Source organism: Diabrotica undecimpunctata, chromosome 8, assembly GCF_040954645.1.
Source record: "Diabrotica undecimpunctata isolate CICGRU chromosome 8, icDiaUnde3, whole genome shotgun sequence".
In the NCBI taxonomy this organism is placed as follows: domain Eukaryota; kingdom Metazoa; phylum Arthropoda; class Insecta; order Coleoptera; family Chrysomelidae; genus Diabrotica; species Diabrotica undecimpunctata.
Window position 1 is genome coordinate 16,691,877 of NC_092810.1, and position 14,541 is coordinate 16,706,417.

At 33.8% G+C, this 14,541-nt stretch overlaps 1 protein-coding gene across 1 annotated transcript in view; it reads left to right on the forward strand.

Moving 5' to 3' along the window:
- The window catches only part of LOC140448715 (odorant receptor 67a-like), a 30,798-nt gene extending 26,279 nt beyond the window's left edge, over positions 1 to 4,519 (forward strand). The window contains exon 7 of the mRNA XM_072541827.1: positions 4,466 to 4,519. Coding sequence (XP_072397928.1) covers positions 4,466 to 4,519 — 54 coding nt within the window. The remainder of the gene's footprint in view (positions 1 to 4,465) is intronic.
- The last annotated feature ends 10,022 nt before the right edge of the window (positions 4,520 to 14,541 follow it).

Consider the following 14,541-nt stretch of genomic DNA (forward strand, 5'->3'; position numbering starts at 1 on the left):
TTATATTGACCAGTTGTGTTGTTTGGTTCAGCCGTCTAAGGACCTCCTCATTTCTAACTCTGTCGACCCAGCTTATTTTCAGTAGTCGTCTGTATACCCACATCTCAAAGGCTGTCAAGCGTCTAAGGATAGCCTCAGTTAAAGTCCACGCTTCCACTCCATACAGCAGGACAGGAAAGATGTAGCAAGATGTCATTCGAACTCTATGGTCAATGCTAAGATCGTGACTGCAAAGTACGTTTCTCATTTTTACAAAGGCAGCTTGGGCTTGTTCTATTCGGCTTTTAATTTCTGCGGTTGGATCCCAGCTCTCATTGATATTACTGCCGAGATACACGAGTTTCTCTAGTCTGTCCAGTGTGGCATCTCCGACTTTTATACCGTCATCCTGTATATAATTTTGTTTGCTAACTATTATATATTTAGTTTTATTAACGTTGAGTTTTAATCCATACTAATCACAAGTCTGTTTTATTTTGTTCATTAGATTTTGAAGGTCTTCTCCGCAATTAGCAAGCACTAAGGTATCGTCGGCATATCTAATATGGTTGACGGTTACTCCATTCACAATAATACCTTCGGTTATCTCCATTAAGGCTTCCTTAAATATTTCCTCCGAATATAAGTTAAAAAGTAAAGGCAACAATATACAGCCTTGTCTCACTTCTCTTTTTATATTTATTTCATCCGACAGTTCTTTTTCAACCTTTATTCTTGCCACTTGATGCCAGTATAGATTTGTAATTATTCGTAGATCTTTATCGTCCAATCCAGCTGTTTCCAGCCATATTTAGACTAAATAAATAAAATAAATATCTTCCTTTTTAAATTTAATTGTAATTTTTATTTAGTTTGTAATAAAATTTGTATTTTAAAAACTGTCTACTGTTATTATTCCTTAAACTACAACGAGCATTTATTTTAAATACATATTGACCGTTCTGATAAGAACGTTGTAAGTGCAGTTACAAGATTATTCGATGAAACTTTGTATTTATATAAATAAAATGTAACTGACACAGTTCAAAAGACTATCCTCTAATCAAAAATAGGTCTGTTTCTAAAAGACGAGTTCAACATTTATATAAATAATTACTTCTTATACTGAAAAAATGTCACATGAGACAGCAATTGGAATCTTTTTTTATCATTGATGAAGAATATCTTAAACGCTATTTACAACGTTATTCTTTGCAGGAGTCGCATTATAATAGCAACATCTAATCATATTTTAGAAATATAAATACACTCAGATGATTTTGATGATTTTTTTAACACTGTTTAAAAATTTATAAATTTTAATTTAGTATAGTGAGTTTTTTAATAAAATTTTGTATTTGACTTATTATACGGGGATAACCGAAAGGTGGTTTTTTATCCTAACTTTGAAACATCCTGTGGAATAATTCCGTTAGCGGATTTTCGTAAAACTTGTTTTTCAGTTGCAACCATGTCTTATAAGTATTATGTTTTTTGTTTTATGTGAAAATATGGATTGGTTCATTTTTAGGAGCGAAATGACTTTGCCACCCACAATTTACGACTTTTCCTATTATTACCATTATCTTTTGTATTAATTTATAATAAGACGATGGAGGCTTTGGTGACTGATATCGAAGAAATGTTATATTGACATCCCAGAAGCACTCTATTTAAACAATGATTAAAAGCAACGACATGATCTTGGTTTGAATGAACAATGATAACAACAACAAAACATGAAAAAATCAACTTAAATGTAACTTAACCCAAGTACGAAAATAACAAAGAAAAACTACTAAAAAATAACTTAATACATACTTTGTATTGCCTCCCCTAGCCTCCATAACTGCCGGTACACGTCGGCTTATGCTGTCTATGATGTTGCGAATATCATCTTGCTGGATGTTTTGCCATTCCTCTTCTAGAGCCAAGCGAAGTTCGTTATTTGAGGCTGGTGCGACTTCGCGTCCTCTAATATTTTCACCAAGCATGTCCAAAACGTACTCTATTGGGTTCAGATATGGCAAACACACTGGCCATTTTATTAATACCAACTTCCTCTAAATATTGCGTGACACACATTGCAGAGTGGGGTCGCGCATTATCTTGCATCAATAGAAAATCATCGCATATATATTGAAAAAAGGGTTGGGTCAACTTAACTAACTTATGTGGGATCCCAAAGTCTATCATCGCATTATACACTCATGGACAAAAATATCGAATATTTTTTAAATTTTCCAATTTTTTTTTGTAGTCACTATTATTTCAAAATAATTTTAAATTACTGATAATACTCATGTAGTAGGCTGATGTACTCAACTGGTTTGAAATATTTTAATGTTTATTTTGACGTTTATTCAGTGGTTAGTGTCATTCGTACATTTTATCATAAAAATCCTTCTTCACGTAAAGGAAAAATCATACTAATTCGGTTATTTTTAGTTTAATTTATTAAGTTTAATTAAATATTGTTTTGATTTAATTAAGTTTAAAACAAGTATCCCACCAATTCGACACTGCGATGAAGTCCAAATAGCACATATTTTAATTTTGTACGAGGAAGGATATGCACAAAAAGGTATCGCACGACGTCTCAGCAGAACTGAATCTATAGTTTCGAATACTCTAAAAGGGTACCGCGAAACAGGAAATTTTGTACGGCCTGGTCAAGGACGGCCAACCGCAATTGATGACCGTTTTTTGGTTCTTAATTCTACACCCTCTATGGCTAACGCGGGGACTGAAAGCGCACTCCGTAAATCTCCCTCCAGTTCGACGCCATACTCGTTCTCTCCTATCTAATGAATGAAGAAAGTATCTCGACTCATCCGTAAAAAGAACATTACTCCATTGTCCTAAATTTCAATGTAAATGTTCCCTGGAAAATTGTAGTCTAGCCACTCTGTGGCATGGAAGTAATTTGGGCCCAGTTGCTGGTCTGCCACTTTGCAAACCAAATTCATGTAATCTTCGACGAACTATAAATACACTTACATTATTGCCTCGAACCTCTTGAAGCTGATTTCTTATTTGCACTCGTTTGATCGTTTGTATAAAAGGATCATCTAAAGCGGTAGTTTTGCGCTTCCTGCCACTTCCCGCTTTACGATTGTTTGTTCCAATTCGTATAAAACGTTCCACTAGCCTTTGGATGGTAGAGCGATAAGTGTGTAGTACTCTAGCCACATATTCATAATTTCGTCCATCTTCAACCAGAGCAACGGCTTTCGCACAATCTTTAACACTAAGAACCATGATCAATCATAGGTAAACAAAATGTAAGTGTCAATATGACATATTGATAACAGTCACTTAAGCCACCTCGTCGTATTACAAAATAACTCCAAAATAATCATAATTAAAAAAGTCCTAAATTGTGGGTGGCAAATTCATTTGGCTCCAAAAAATTAACCAAGGCATATTTTGACATGAAACAAAAAACACAATGCTTAGAAGAGATGGTTGCAACCGAAAACAAGGTTTTAAGAAAATTCGCAAACGGAATTATTCCACAGGATGTTTTAAATTAGGGACAATAAAACCACGTTTTAACTAACCCCGTACAATAAATCATATATAAAATTTTATCAAAAAACTGATTATACCAAATTAAAATTTATAAATTTTTACACAGTGTGTTCAAAAAATCATCAAAATAGGACTAAAAAAAACTGAAATACTTTGAATTTGACCAAAATTTTCTCCGTTGGGTTTTTTTGCATCTGAGTGTAAATAAACTGCAAATTACTAATAGATATCTTATTCTTAGTTGCAATTATCTTGGTAAAATGAATTTAGTTAAATACAAACTGCATTTCCGCCGATACTATGCATTTTACAGGAAAGTGTACATAACGTAAAGAGTGATTCTCATAATTTGAGCGCCACATCATAGGTGGCGGCATTAGAAGTCTATTGTGAATGCTGCTAGTAGCCGATTTTATGATTTTTCATATTACATTCATAGCGGTACTCTCAAACTGGATTTCTACACAACTAAAAAATGAACTTTCATCTAATATCTCCTTCACGGCTTCTCTTAGAGGTTTTTCATAATTATTATTTTAATATTTTATTGGCAATCACAAAAAGTGAAATTCCTCTGCAGTTTGTACGTTTATTTTTTATTGTGCATCGGGAATATGGTTGACAGCTTTTCCTTTCATGCACTTGATCAGTTCTGTTTTAGTTCCGCCCTACTGTATCGTTATTTTTTAGTTTCCGTATTGTTTTTTGATAATTTTCCTATTTTTCTAATTCCCTGTATAGGATCAGTTTCAGCAATATCATTTATGTACTCGTCTGTAGTTTCCTCTATTTCACCTTTTAATATAATGGTATACTTCTTTATAACCTCGTTTTCTTTTGTTATTTTTAAAAACAAATCCATCTTTACCCATTTTTGATGTTTGCAATATTATACACAATTTGTTTTGCTTACGAGATGCCATGGTAATTAATACTTATACTTTTATTTTAGATTTTAAGATCATCCTATTCGTATGCAGCTGTATTGAGGTCATTTTATATATAAAAGCCTATATAAGGCTTGTAAAATATTATGTTAAATGTTATATTGACACAATACACACCTTGAGCAGCTAATAGAAGTTAATAGAGAGACACGCTTGAATGCATTATCGTAGCGTGGATACACGACAATTTGTAAACATTTACTATTTATATGTTACATAGTTTCTTTGAGCTGTATTTGTTTTTACGATTGGTAGGTTGCTAACCTTGCCAATCACCGTCCACATTTTATCCGGGCTTTGGACTGGCTGTGGTAACCGCAGAGCTACTCAATCCACCCCGCAATCACCACAGGCAGTGTTAAAAACAGCAGAGATGAAAACACTTAGAAAAATTAATGGTAAGACACTATGGGACAGAGCTAGAAGTACAGATATACGACGTAGATGCAAGGTGGAGAACATCAAGAACTGGGTAAGAAATAGAAGAGTAGAATGGAACGATTATATAAGCCGAATGATAACAAATAAAGTAGTAACGACGGCAAGAGACAGTTCCCCAATAGGAAGACAGTCAGTTAAGACCACGAAAACGATGGAACGACAACCTATTGGAGGCACATTGAAAAACAGACAAAGTCGTGTCTATGTAAAAAGAACAAGAAGAAGAAGAATATTTATATGTATACAGATAACGACATTGTTTTGTTTACCATAGGAATTAAGATTTATTGCAATCCCATCTCTAGAGTATATTTATTATAATGCTCTAAAACTAACTTTTTGGTTATTTTTTAGAATTAATAGCAATACACATAAATAAGTAAGTAAATAAGTAATATGCTTTATTGTTACTGAAAATTGTACAAATTTTATGGACAAACCTTATAACAATAAGACAAGAAAGACGAAAAAAAAATCAGAAGAAGAATCGTTTGTACTTTTAAATAAAAAAAAAACAATAAAATTCTTTCAAACTTAAGCATAAAAAATACTACCTAATTAAGAACCTACAAACTTCCAAAAATGTACCTAATAAAAAATAAAAATTAGGAAAGCAGATTAATGAATTAAGGGCTCAAATATTCCACCTCCTTGTCCTAAACAGTAACCAAATCTGTCATACAGATTTCTCCTCATATTTTGGAGTAGGGCTGGTGTAATGCTTGAAATGAAATGAAGTATTTTTGCCCTTAATTCGACTAGGACCCCTGTGGCGCTTTCAAACTGATGCCTATAAATGTTTTCTTTGAGAAAACTCCAAAAAAAGAAATCGTTAGGCGCTAAGTCACAGGATCTAGCAGGCCATTTAATTGTACCACGTGTATTTATCAGTTGATCAGGAAACGTTTGATTGAGGAAGTCAATAGTTGCTCTAGAGTTGTGAGCCGACCACCCATCCTGTTGGAAATAAACCTCCTGAAAATTAACGGGAAGGCGTCGAACTGCCGGAATGATCTCATTCTGTAAAAGTTGTAAATATTTGGGCCCGTTTAGGTTTCCATCGATAAAAAATGGACCGACAATATGGTCGCCTAAAATCCCAGTTCAATTTATCTTTTGCGGATGCTTTGTTCGCACTGCAAAACTGAGGTGCTTATTTTTCCGAGAATAGTACCTTGCAACGGATGGATTGTGTTTTTTATGTAATGAAAATGAAGATTCGTCAGAAAATAAAATATTTTTTAAAAAGTGTACATTTTCATTCTGTTTATCTAATATAAATTCACAAAACTCCATCTGCCTAAAGTTGTCTTCCGGAAACAGTTCTTGTGTTGGTTGTATCTTAAAACACTGATGCCCATTCCTTTTGAGAACTCGCTGGACAGTTCGAGCATTCACGTTAACTTCCTTAGCAATTTGTACACTATTGCAGGGTTCACTAGTTTCCACAAAAGTACAAATATCTATATCAATGTTTTGACGCTCCTCATCAACAGGTCTACCAAGTGGTTTATTACCTTCATGACACTTTTTACAACTGTTTACACATCCCGACGTTTGAAAATGTTTAATGGTATTTTTAACTGTTGTAACACTTAGTAAGGGTCTATTTTCGAAGGCAACAATAAATAAATCAATTATTTCAGGTATCGAATGACCCTGAAAGTCCCATGTTACAAGTTGCACTTTTTCTTGGACGTTATACAACGTAATAGGCATTTTGTTAATTATTTGTTTATTCTTTCAGAACTTCGTTTGAAATATTTAATGTCAATGTGACAGTAACGACAATTCATACCTACTGCGAAATGAATATAGAGGTGGAAAAATGTAACATGTCACAGCGATTGCCATTGTGTTGCATGATCAATAAAACAATGTCGTGATCTGTATATAGACTATACGTATAAATCTGGAATTTATTATTTACCTAATATATATTTTCTATCATATACCCTACGTTCTGGTAAGACCAGCAAAATGGTAGCATAAACAAATCGACAACTATATCTGTGCGGCTGAGTTACTTTTTAATTCCTAGATCCAACTATGAGCTATGAATAGGAGCAGAGCAAAGCTTCTTAGATGCCATTCAGTACCCAGCAAGCGAGGTAGTTGAAATTTTATAGAAGGGTACTTGTTATTTTGTAAATAGTGTTAGTAATACAGTCTAAAATAAAATATATAACTTGTTTCTAAACTTTTAATTATGAAACTAAATTGGCGAACAAGAAAATTTATCGGTCACGAGATTATAATGTAGCGTATAGCAAAAAATAAGGAACCAGATATCAAATTTTAGAGAGAGTTATCAAAAAACAGAGAGGTAAAGAAAAGAGTAACAAATGAAAAGAACGAACGATGGAAACAAGCATGCACAGAGATAGAACGACATATCGGAGGAACGAGAAATTCAGAATCATGGCGAATATTAAAAGCACTTCAACGAAATAAGACAGAGAAAACCCAGATCGGCAAAATTAGTGAAAACGAGTGGCAAGAATACTACGTAGAACTACTTACAGAAAACCGTCCCCAATTTCAGGAAGAGAATATAGAACATGCAGGAATTGGGGCATACGACCAGATAGAAATAAGCCTGGCAGAAGTTAAGAGAGCAATCAAGACATTGAAGAACAAAAAAGCCAAAGGACTCGGAGGAATACCAAACGAACTAATTAAAAACGGAACGGAAAAGTTATTTCGCATGCTACATAGAATGTTCGGAAGAGGACTAAATGGAGAAGAAATACCAGCGGAATGGACACAACCATACATCACATCCATACATAAGAAAGAAAACAGGAAAAAATGTGAAAACTATAGAGGAATTAGTATAATATCGTCGGTAGGTAGACTTTACGGGAAAATTATTAAGGAAAATCTAGAAACTGAAATAATAGGAAAAATTGGAGAAGACCAAGCAGGGTTCACAGTAGGAAAATCATGCCTAGATCATACGTACACATTAGAACAACTGATAGAGAAGAAAATGGCAAAAGGTAGACCGGTCCATCTGGCCTTTGTTGATCTAAAGAAAGCATATGACTCAATACCTAGAGTCAAATTATGGGAAGCAATGAATGATCTCGGAATTCGACAAACACTAATAAAAGCAGTTAAAGCACTATACAAAGAAAACAAAGTAGCTATTAAATGTGGAAATAAAGCCTACAATCCATTTAAGACGACAAAAGGACTTCTACAAGGCTGTGCTACGTCCCCTACTCTGTTTAAAATATTCTTGGAAAAGACACTCAAACCATGGAGGAGAAAGTGCGAAGGAATGGGCATACCAGTAAGAGACGAATACCTATACACCTTAAGTTTTGCCGACGATCAAGTAGTCATCGCACAAGATGAAGAAGATCTCAGCTTTATGCTCAGAAAACTAGAAGAAGAATATAAAAACAACGGAATGGAAATAAACTTAGAGAAAACCGAATACCTAACAACAGAAAACAAGGATATGAGAAACCTAGAGATAGACGAGGGAAGACAAATAAATGGAACAGATAAATTCAAGTATTTAGGAACCATAATATCGAACCAGGGAACAACAGAAGAAGATATAAACAACAGACTGAGACAAACAAGAAACTGTATAAGACAACTAAACTCAGTGTTGTGGGATAAGAACATTACGATAAAGACAAAAAAGAGAATATATAATACCCTGACAAGAAGTATGCTGACATATGGGTCCGAAAACTGGACAATAAACAAGAGAAATAGAGGTAGAATAAGAGCAGTAGAAATGGAGTTCCTGAGGAGAAGCTGTAGACTTACAAAAAGAGACAGAATTGAAAACGCAGAGATTAAGCGGAGAATGGGAGTGCAATCAGACATAATCGACTATATAGAGGAGAAGAGACTATCCTGGTACGGCCACGTCAGAAGAGCGGACAGAGGACGCTGGATAAACAAAATCACAGAATGGAGCCCGATTGGAAGAAGAAAGAGAGGAAGACCCCGAAGGTCATTCAGAGATGAAATCGACGAGGCTATGGAGAAAAGAACCCTGCGAGATGGAGACTGGAATGACAGGGAAAATTGGAGAAAACGGTTGAGTGAAGGAAGACAGTGAAAACTGTGGAAATCCTTAGTAGTAGTATATCAAATTTTAGAAACAGTAAGCGAATACATCTATCTAAGTGGTTAGGATTTGGAAAACTGAGTTGGATCTTGAAAAGCACTAAAATATAACAATATTTGAAAACCAGAATTAACGATCAGTGTATCCTCCCTATACACACGTATGGTTCACAGACGTGGACACTTATCAAGTCTAATATGGATAAAATAGTGAAGGCACATAGAGAGATCGAAAGATCAATGCTCGGGGTAAGACTTATAGACAAAAAAACAAACAAATGGATTAGAAGCAAAAGATTATAAGTAAAAGACGCAGGAGAACATGCTGCCAAATTAAAATGGAACTTCGCAGGACACAATGCCCGACTGAAGGATAAAATATGGAAGGACGAAATATACCAATGGAGACCATGATTAGAAAAGGGAAGCAAAGGAAGACCACAAATAAGATGTGCTGATGACACTAAGAAGATCGGAGGACATAACTGGAAGCAAGTGGCGCAAAATAGAAAACACTGGATTGATTTGAACAAAAGACAGAAGAATATGAAGAAGTATCACCAAGAACTTTACTAAAAAAATAGGGACCACTAATTTAAATGTAACTTTTTACCCCAGCCTACATGGCATATTATGCATTGTAAGTTAACACAATAAGTGGTAGTTTTATCTCTTCTTCAAGTGCCATCTCCGCGGCGGAGGTCGGCAATCATCATAGCTATTCGAACTTTTGAGACGGCTGCTAGTTTTATGCAGTAAGGTAAAAGTGTTGCAGTTATATGCGGTGATACCTGTAAAGAGCTTCTTTTAAAACGAAAAAAATAAAGAACTCCTTTATGATTTAAAAAAGTTAGTTTTTCTGCAAACGTACAAAATTTTCCGCGACTAAACTCAGAAACCGATTTACACCACACTATAGCTTTGCAATTTGTATGCGACCACAACATCGCTGTGCTGTTAATTACTACAGAAGTTGTTTTCGGGTAAAAACAGAACAGAAGTTTGCGTGACTTCCGTTTTAAATATAATCACAAAAATATATTCTAATTAGTCAGACACGTTTCAATCAGAGCCAAAGGATTATTTTTTGGTGACTATTTATTACTCTTGGGGTTTCTGTTTTTAAAACAGGTTCGAAAAAGTTCGACGATTTTTTAGTAACAAACTGAATGTGGATTTGTTTGTCAGATACGTCTGAAATGAACATACGCTTTTATAAAAACTTATTTGGCTTTCGTAACTTTTAATTATTCATTAGAGGGTACTGATATCAATAACATGAATAAAAATTACTTTAAAATGTACTATACCATCTAAATTGTGGGTATAAGAACAACAGATTATCTATGTCCTACCGTCGCGGAGATGACACATAAAGAAGAAGATATTCTATTGAACAAGAAATTATCAAAGTAGAGAAGATAATATATTTAATTTTTTTTTAAATAAACAAACAAAATAATAAATAAACAAATAAACCTTATATACTCAATGCAAATAGCGACAAAGACTTCAAAAATTTGAAAAGTACGACTTCTATTAGTTTGATTTTTTATTTTCACATCATTGCATTAAAATTATCTTTCAAAAAAGCACCGGTCCTCCATTTTATTGTTTACATCACTAAAACTTCATAAAATCTACGAACAGGTGCCTTAGTTCACTACCCAAAAAATTATTAATTTTAAAGAGATTTTAGAGTCACGCGGTACAATTAATTTCGACAGGATTAAAAAATCACCGAATGTATAATTTAAAGATATATATAAACTATAATTTAATACTAATGAAGGTACTTGTAAACAAAATTCAATTACCCGAAACATATATTTAAACATATTTCGCTTGAGGGTATATGAACTCGTTTATATTCAAAAACCTTTCTCTCTATTAAACAAAATGCACGATAAATTTATTATGCTAAGTGATTTTATTACAACTGTGAACAGTCATTTATACCGAATTTCAATCACGTCAGACTAACATTGATGAAAACATGTCCGATATACCACTAACTTTGAGTCTGTAATAAAAGAACTGTCGAAGAAGTTTCGAAAGTTTCGTAAGTGGTTTCGTAGGTAACCGTCGTTTTAATCATGAAATAGAAATTTGCAATTTGGATCGAGTTTTGTTTTATTTAAAGAAAATGTCGCATCAACCAGAGGTTATTAGCAACTGCATAATAAGTAGTGGTAATAATTTTCAATTGACGTAATATTTATAGAATCAAGATAGTTTGTATGGCGCTTCATAAGACAACAAAGAAGCGAAATGAAAGAACTAGTTGAAATAGAACATATACAAGAGGATACATGGGTGGCCTTCCTGACAGAAATGTTTAAAAAACAAAACGAAGAACCTTTACCAGAAACGCCAAATATAATAACTGAAGAAAAGAAATCTCCCAAAACGTGTGAAAGGAGGAATAAACAAATTAAAAAACAGAAAGTCACCAGGAGAAAATCAAATACCAAATGAGCTCTTAAAATATGGAGGTGATCACCTTGTACGACAACTGCCACTTGTTATTAATAAAATAATCACCACGAACAGAATACCAGATGAATGGAGGAGAGCGATCATGGTGATGTTCTTCAAAAAAGGAGATAAGAAAGACCCCAATAATTATCAAGCAATAAATCTATTAAATACAACACTCAAATTGACAACAAGAATAACAGCGACAAAAATAAACGAACGAATATCTCTGCAAGAGGAACTGCAATGATTTCGGACAGGAAGATCATGCACGGATGCAGTTTTTATAATAAGACAAATAAAAGAAAAGTCGCTGGAATATAACAAACCAGCATATATGTGTCTGGTAGATTTAAAGAAAGCGTTTGATATAGTGAGAATTCGGGACGCGATAAATTTATTATATGAAAAGGGAATATCACTGGATTTAGCAAAAACCATTGAGAATATATATATATATATATATATATATATATATATATATATATATATATATATATATAAGGATAACATAGCTATGGTAAGATGTCAAGGACAACTATCGCAACCTATCAAATATGAAACTGGCATTAGACAAGGAGATTCGCTGAGCCCATTAATATTTAATCTGATAATGGATGAAATCATAAAGAAAGTTAAAAAAGAAGAGTATATAGAATGGGAGAAAAGGAAATAAGGATAATATGTTACGCCGACGACACTATAATAACAGCCGAAAATGAAGATGGCCTACAAAGATTAATTAATGAATTCGAAGATACGGCGCTCATATACAACATGGAGATCTCAACAGAGAAAACTAAAGCGTAAATAACAAAATAATAGAACAAGTGATGGAAACTGAATACTTGGGAATAAAACTTTCAAGCTACGGAAAAGTGGAAGAAGAAGTACAAAAACAAGTGAACATGGCAAACAGAGCAGCAGGATGTCTCAACAACACAATCTGGAGAAACAAATACCTCACAACGGAAACGAAAACCAGGATATATAAATCAACAATAAGACCGATAATGACGTACACAGTGGAAACAAGAGCAGATACGGCGAAAACACAAAGACTACTGGAAACAACAGAAATGAAAGTCTTACGAAAAATAACAAACCAAACTCTAAAAGACAGAGTAAGAAGTGAGGAAATACGAGCAAGATGTGGTATAGAGGAAATAAACGCGTGGACCAAAAGAAGAAAAGTGGAATGAATAGAATAGTACGAATAGCAAGAGACAAATCCCCCAATGGAAGATCATTGGGACGACCGAGAAAAAGATGGTCAGACAACGTCAATTGAGGCTAAAAACCGAAGTAAAACAGGCATTAAGCCTATTTATAAAGTAGGAACAAGAAGAAGAAGAGATAGTTTTTCATGTTCCTTCGGGGCATACTTCTCGGTTTTTGTCTTAATCATTTATTACCTAAAATACATAAATTTATTTATGTTCGCCTGTTTGATAGGCAATCCACAACACTTTTGCCTATATTTGTGATCATTTATATAAACTAGGACTGCATAGCAGCTGCATTTAACGGCAAGCAATACACAGAAGCAGCCTTCCTGGAAGTAAGCAAACTCTTCGATAGAGGATGGAATAAAGTACTGACGTACAAAATAAGAGGATAAGGATACAGCGGGCCTATGGCGAGACTAATCTCTTCGTACTTGGACAACCGGAGGTTCAGGGTCCAGATAAAAGAAGTCCTGCCTGAATAGGAGCTCCGGGGACCGGATTGATGCACAAGGCGGTACTTTTACCCCTACTATACACAATATCCATCGCCGATGTCCCAAGAATACCAGGAATAATGCTCAGCCTTTATGCAAACAACGAAAAAAGAAAGATAGGAAGAAAGATAGACGCCACTGAAATGTTTTGTTGGAGAATAAAGTTGTAACGGTTATATTGCCTACCACATTGGGATCACTAATAGGGGTTAAAAATTGGAGACAGAAATTGCTGGGCTCGAGATAGGATAAGCAAAACAAACCGGAACGTTTTGCGAACAGCTACTCTTGATTTGATTAGAGAGCTGGGCGTAGGTAAGTGAATAACAAAGGGACTGGAAAGGGGCAACTACAAAAAGTGAATTAAAAGGGGTACTTACATGGATCTCCTGGACAACACAATACAAGAAGGTTCCAAAGCTATTTAAAATGAACACCGCTTACAAGAATCTACGTGCTGGATGGAAAGATAGGCTTTTATTTCCTAAAAAATACAAAAAGGGTTAGAATCTTTTTAAAGGAAATAATACTCTTGTTTAGCGAGAAACATTACATATATATTATTATCTCACCATAAACAATTACAAATAATTATAAATAATAATAACGAAATAACAAAAATAACTTACAATGTTGCTATCGGTTTACAACTCTCGACGTTGGAGACACTATAAGAACTTAAATTATTGTTGGGTGACATTTTGTAGCGGAAATAAAATATTAAAAATAAAAAAATCTTTTTAAATATTGTTCTGAAGCTATTTTCTTGTGGCATTTTAAATTAATTACTATTTAAATGGTAATAATCCACAATTAAAGGTTAAAATACGTTTATTGACGTTTCAATTTCCACTTCGGAAATCGTTTTCGAAGAATTTCCGATTTCCGAAGTGGAAATTGAAACCCCAATAAACGTATTTTAACCTTTAATTGTGGCTTATTCCCATTTAAATAGTAATTAATCTTTTTAAATGGAACTATGCATAGAGTATGCATACCTTTTTCAATACAAAACAAAACAAATTCTAAATTTATGGTTAGGTATGTACTAAATATTAAGAAAATAATGCTAACTGTCATATATCAATATTAAATTTTTAAACGTTATAAGAATAATTAATATGACAGTTAGCCACTCCCTAATACTTATAATTTTACTTATTACAATTCCTTAACTTGTCATGAAAGCAACTATTGATGGAAAAATGGATGGTCTATTTTTACTTTAAAAAAATTTAACAAAAAAAGTACCTAATTTTCACTATATATTATATCTCCTTTAAAAGTTCTGGGGTTGGAACTGGACTTAAAACTCACTACAAAACAAACAAATGCCTCTCACAA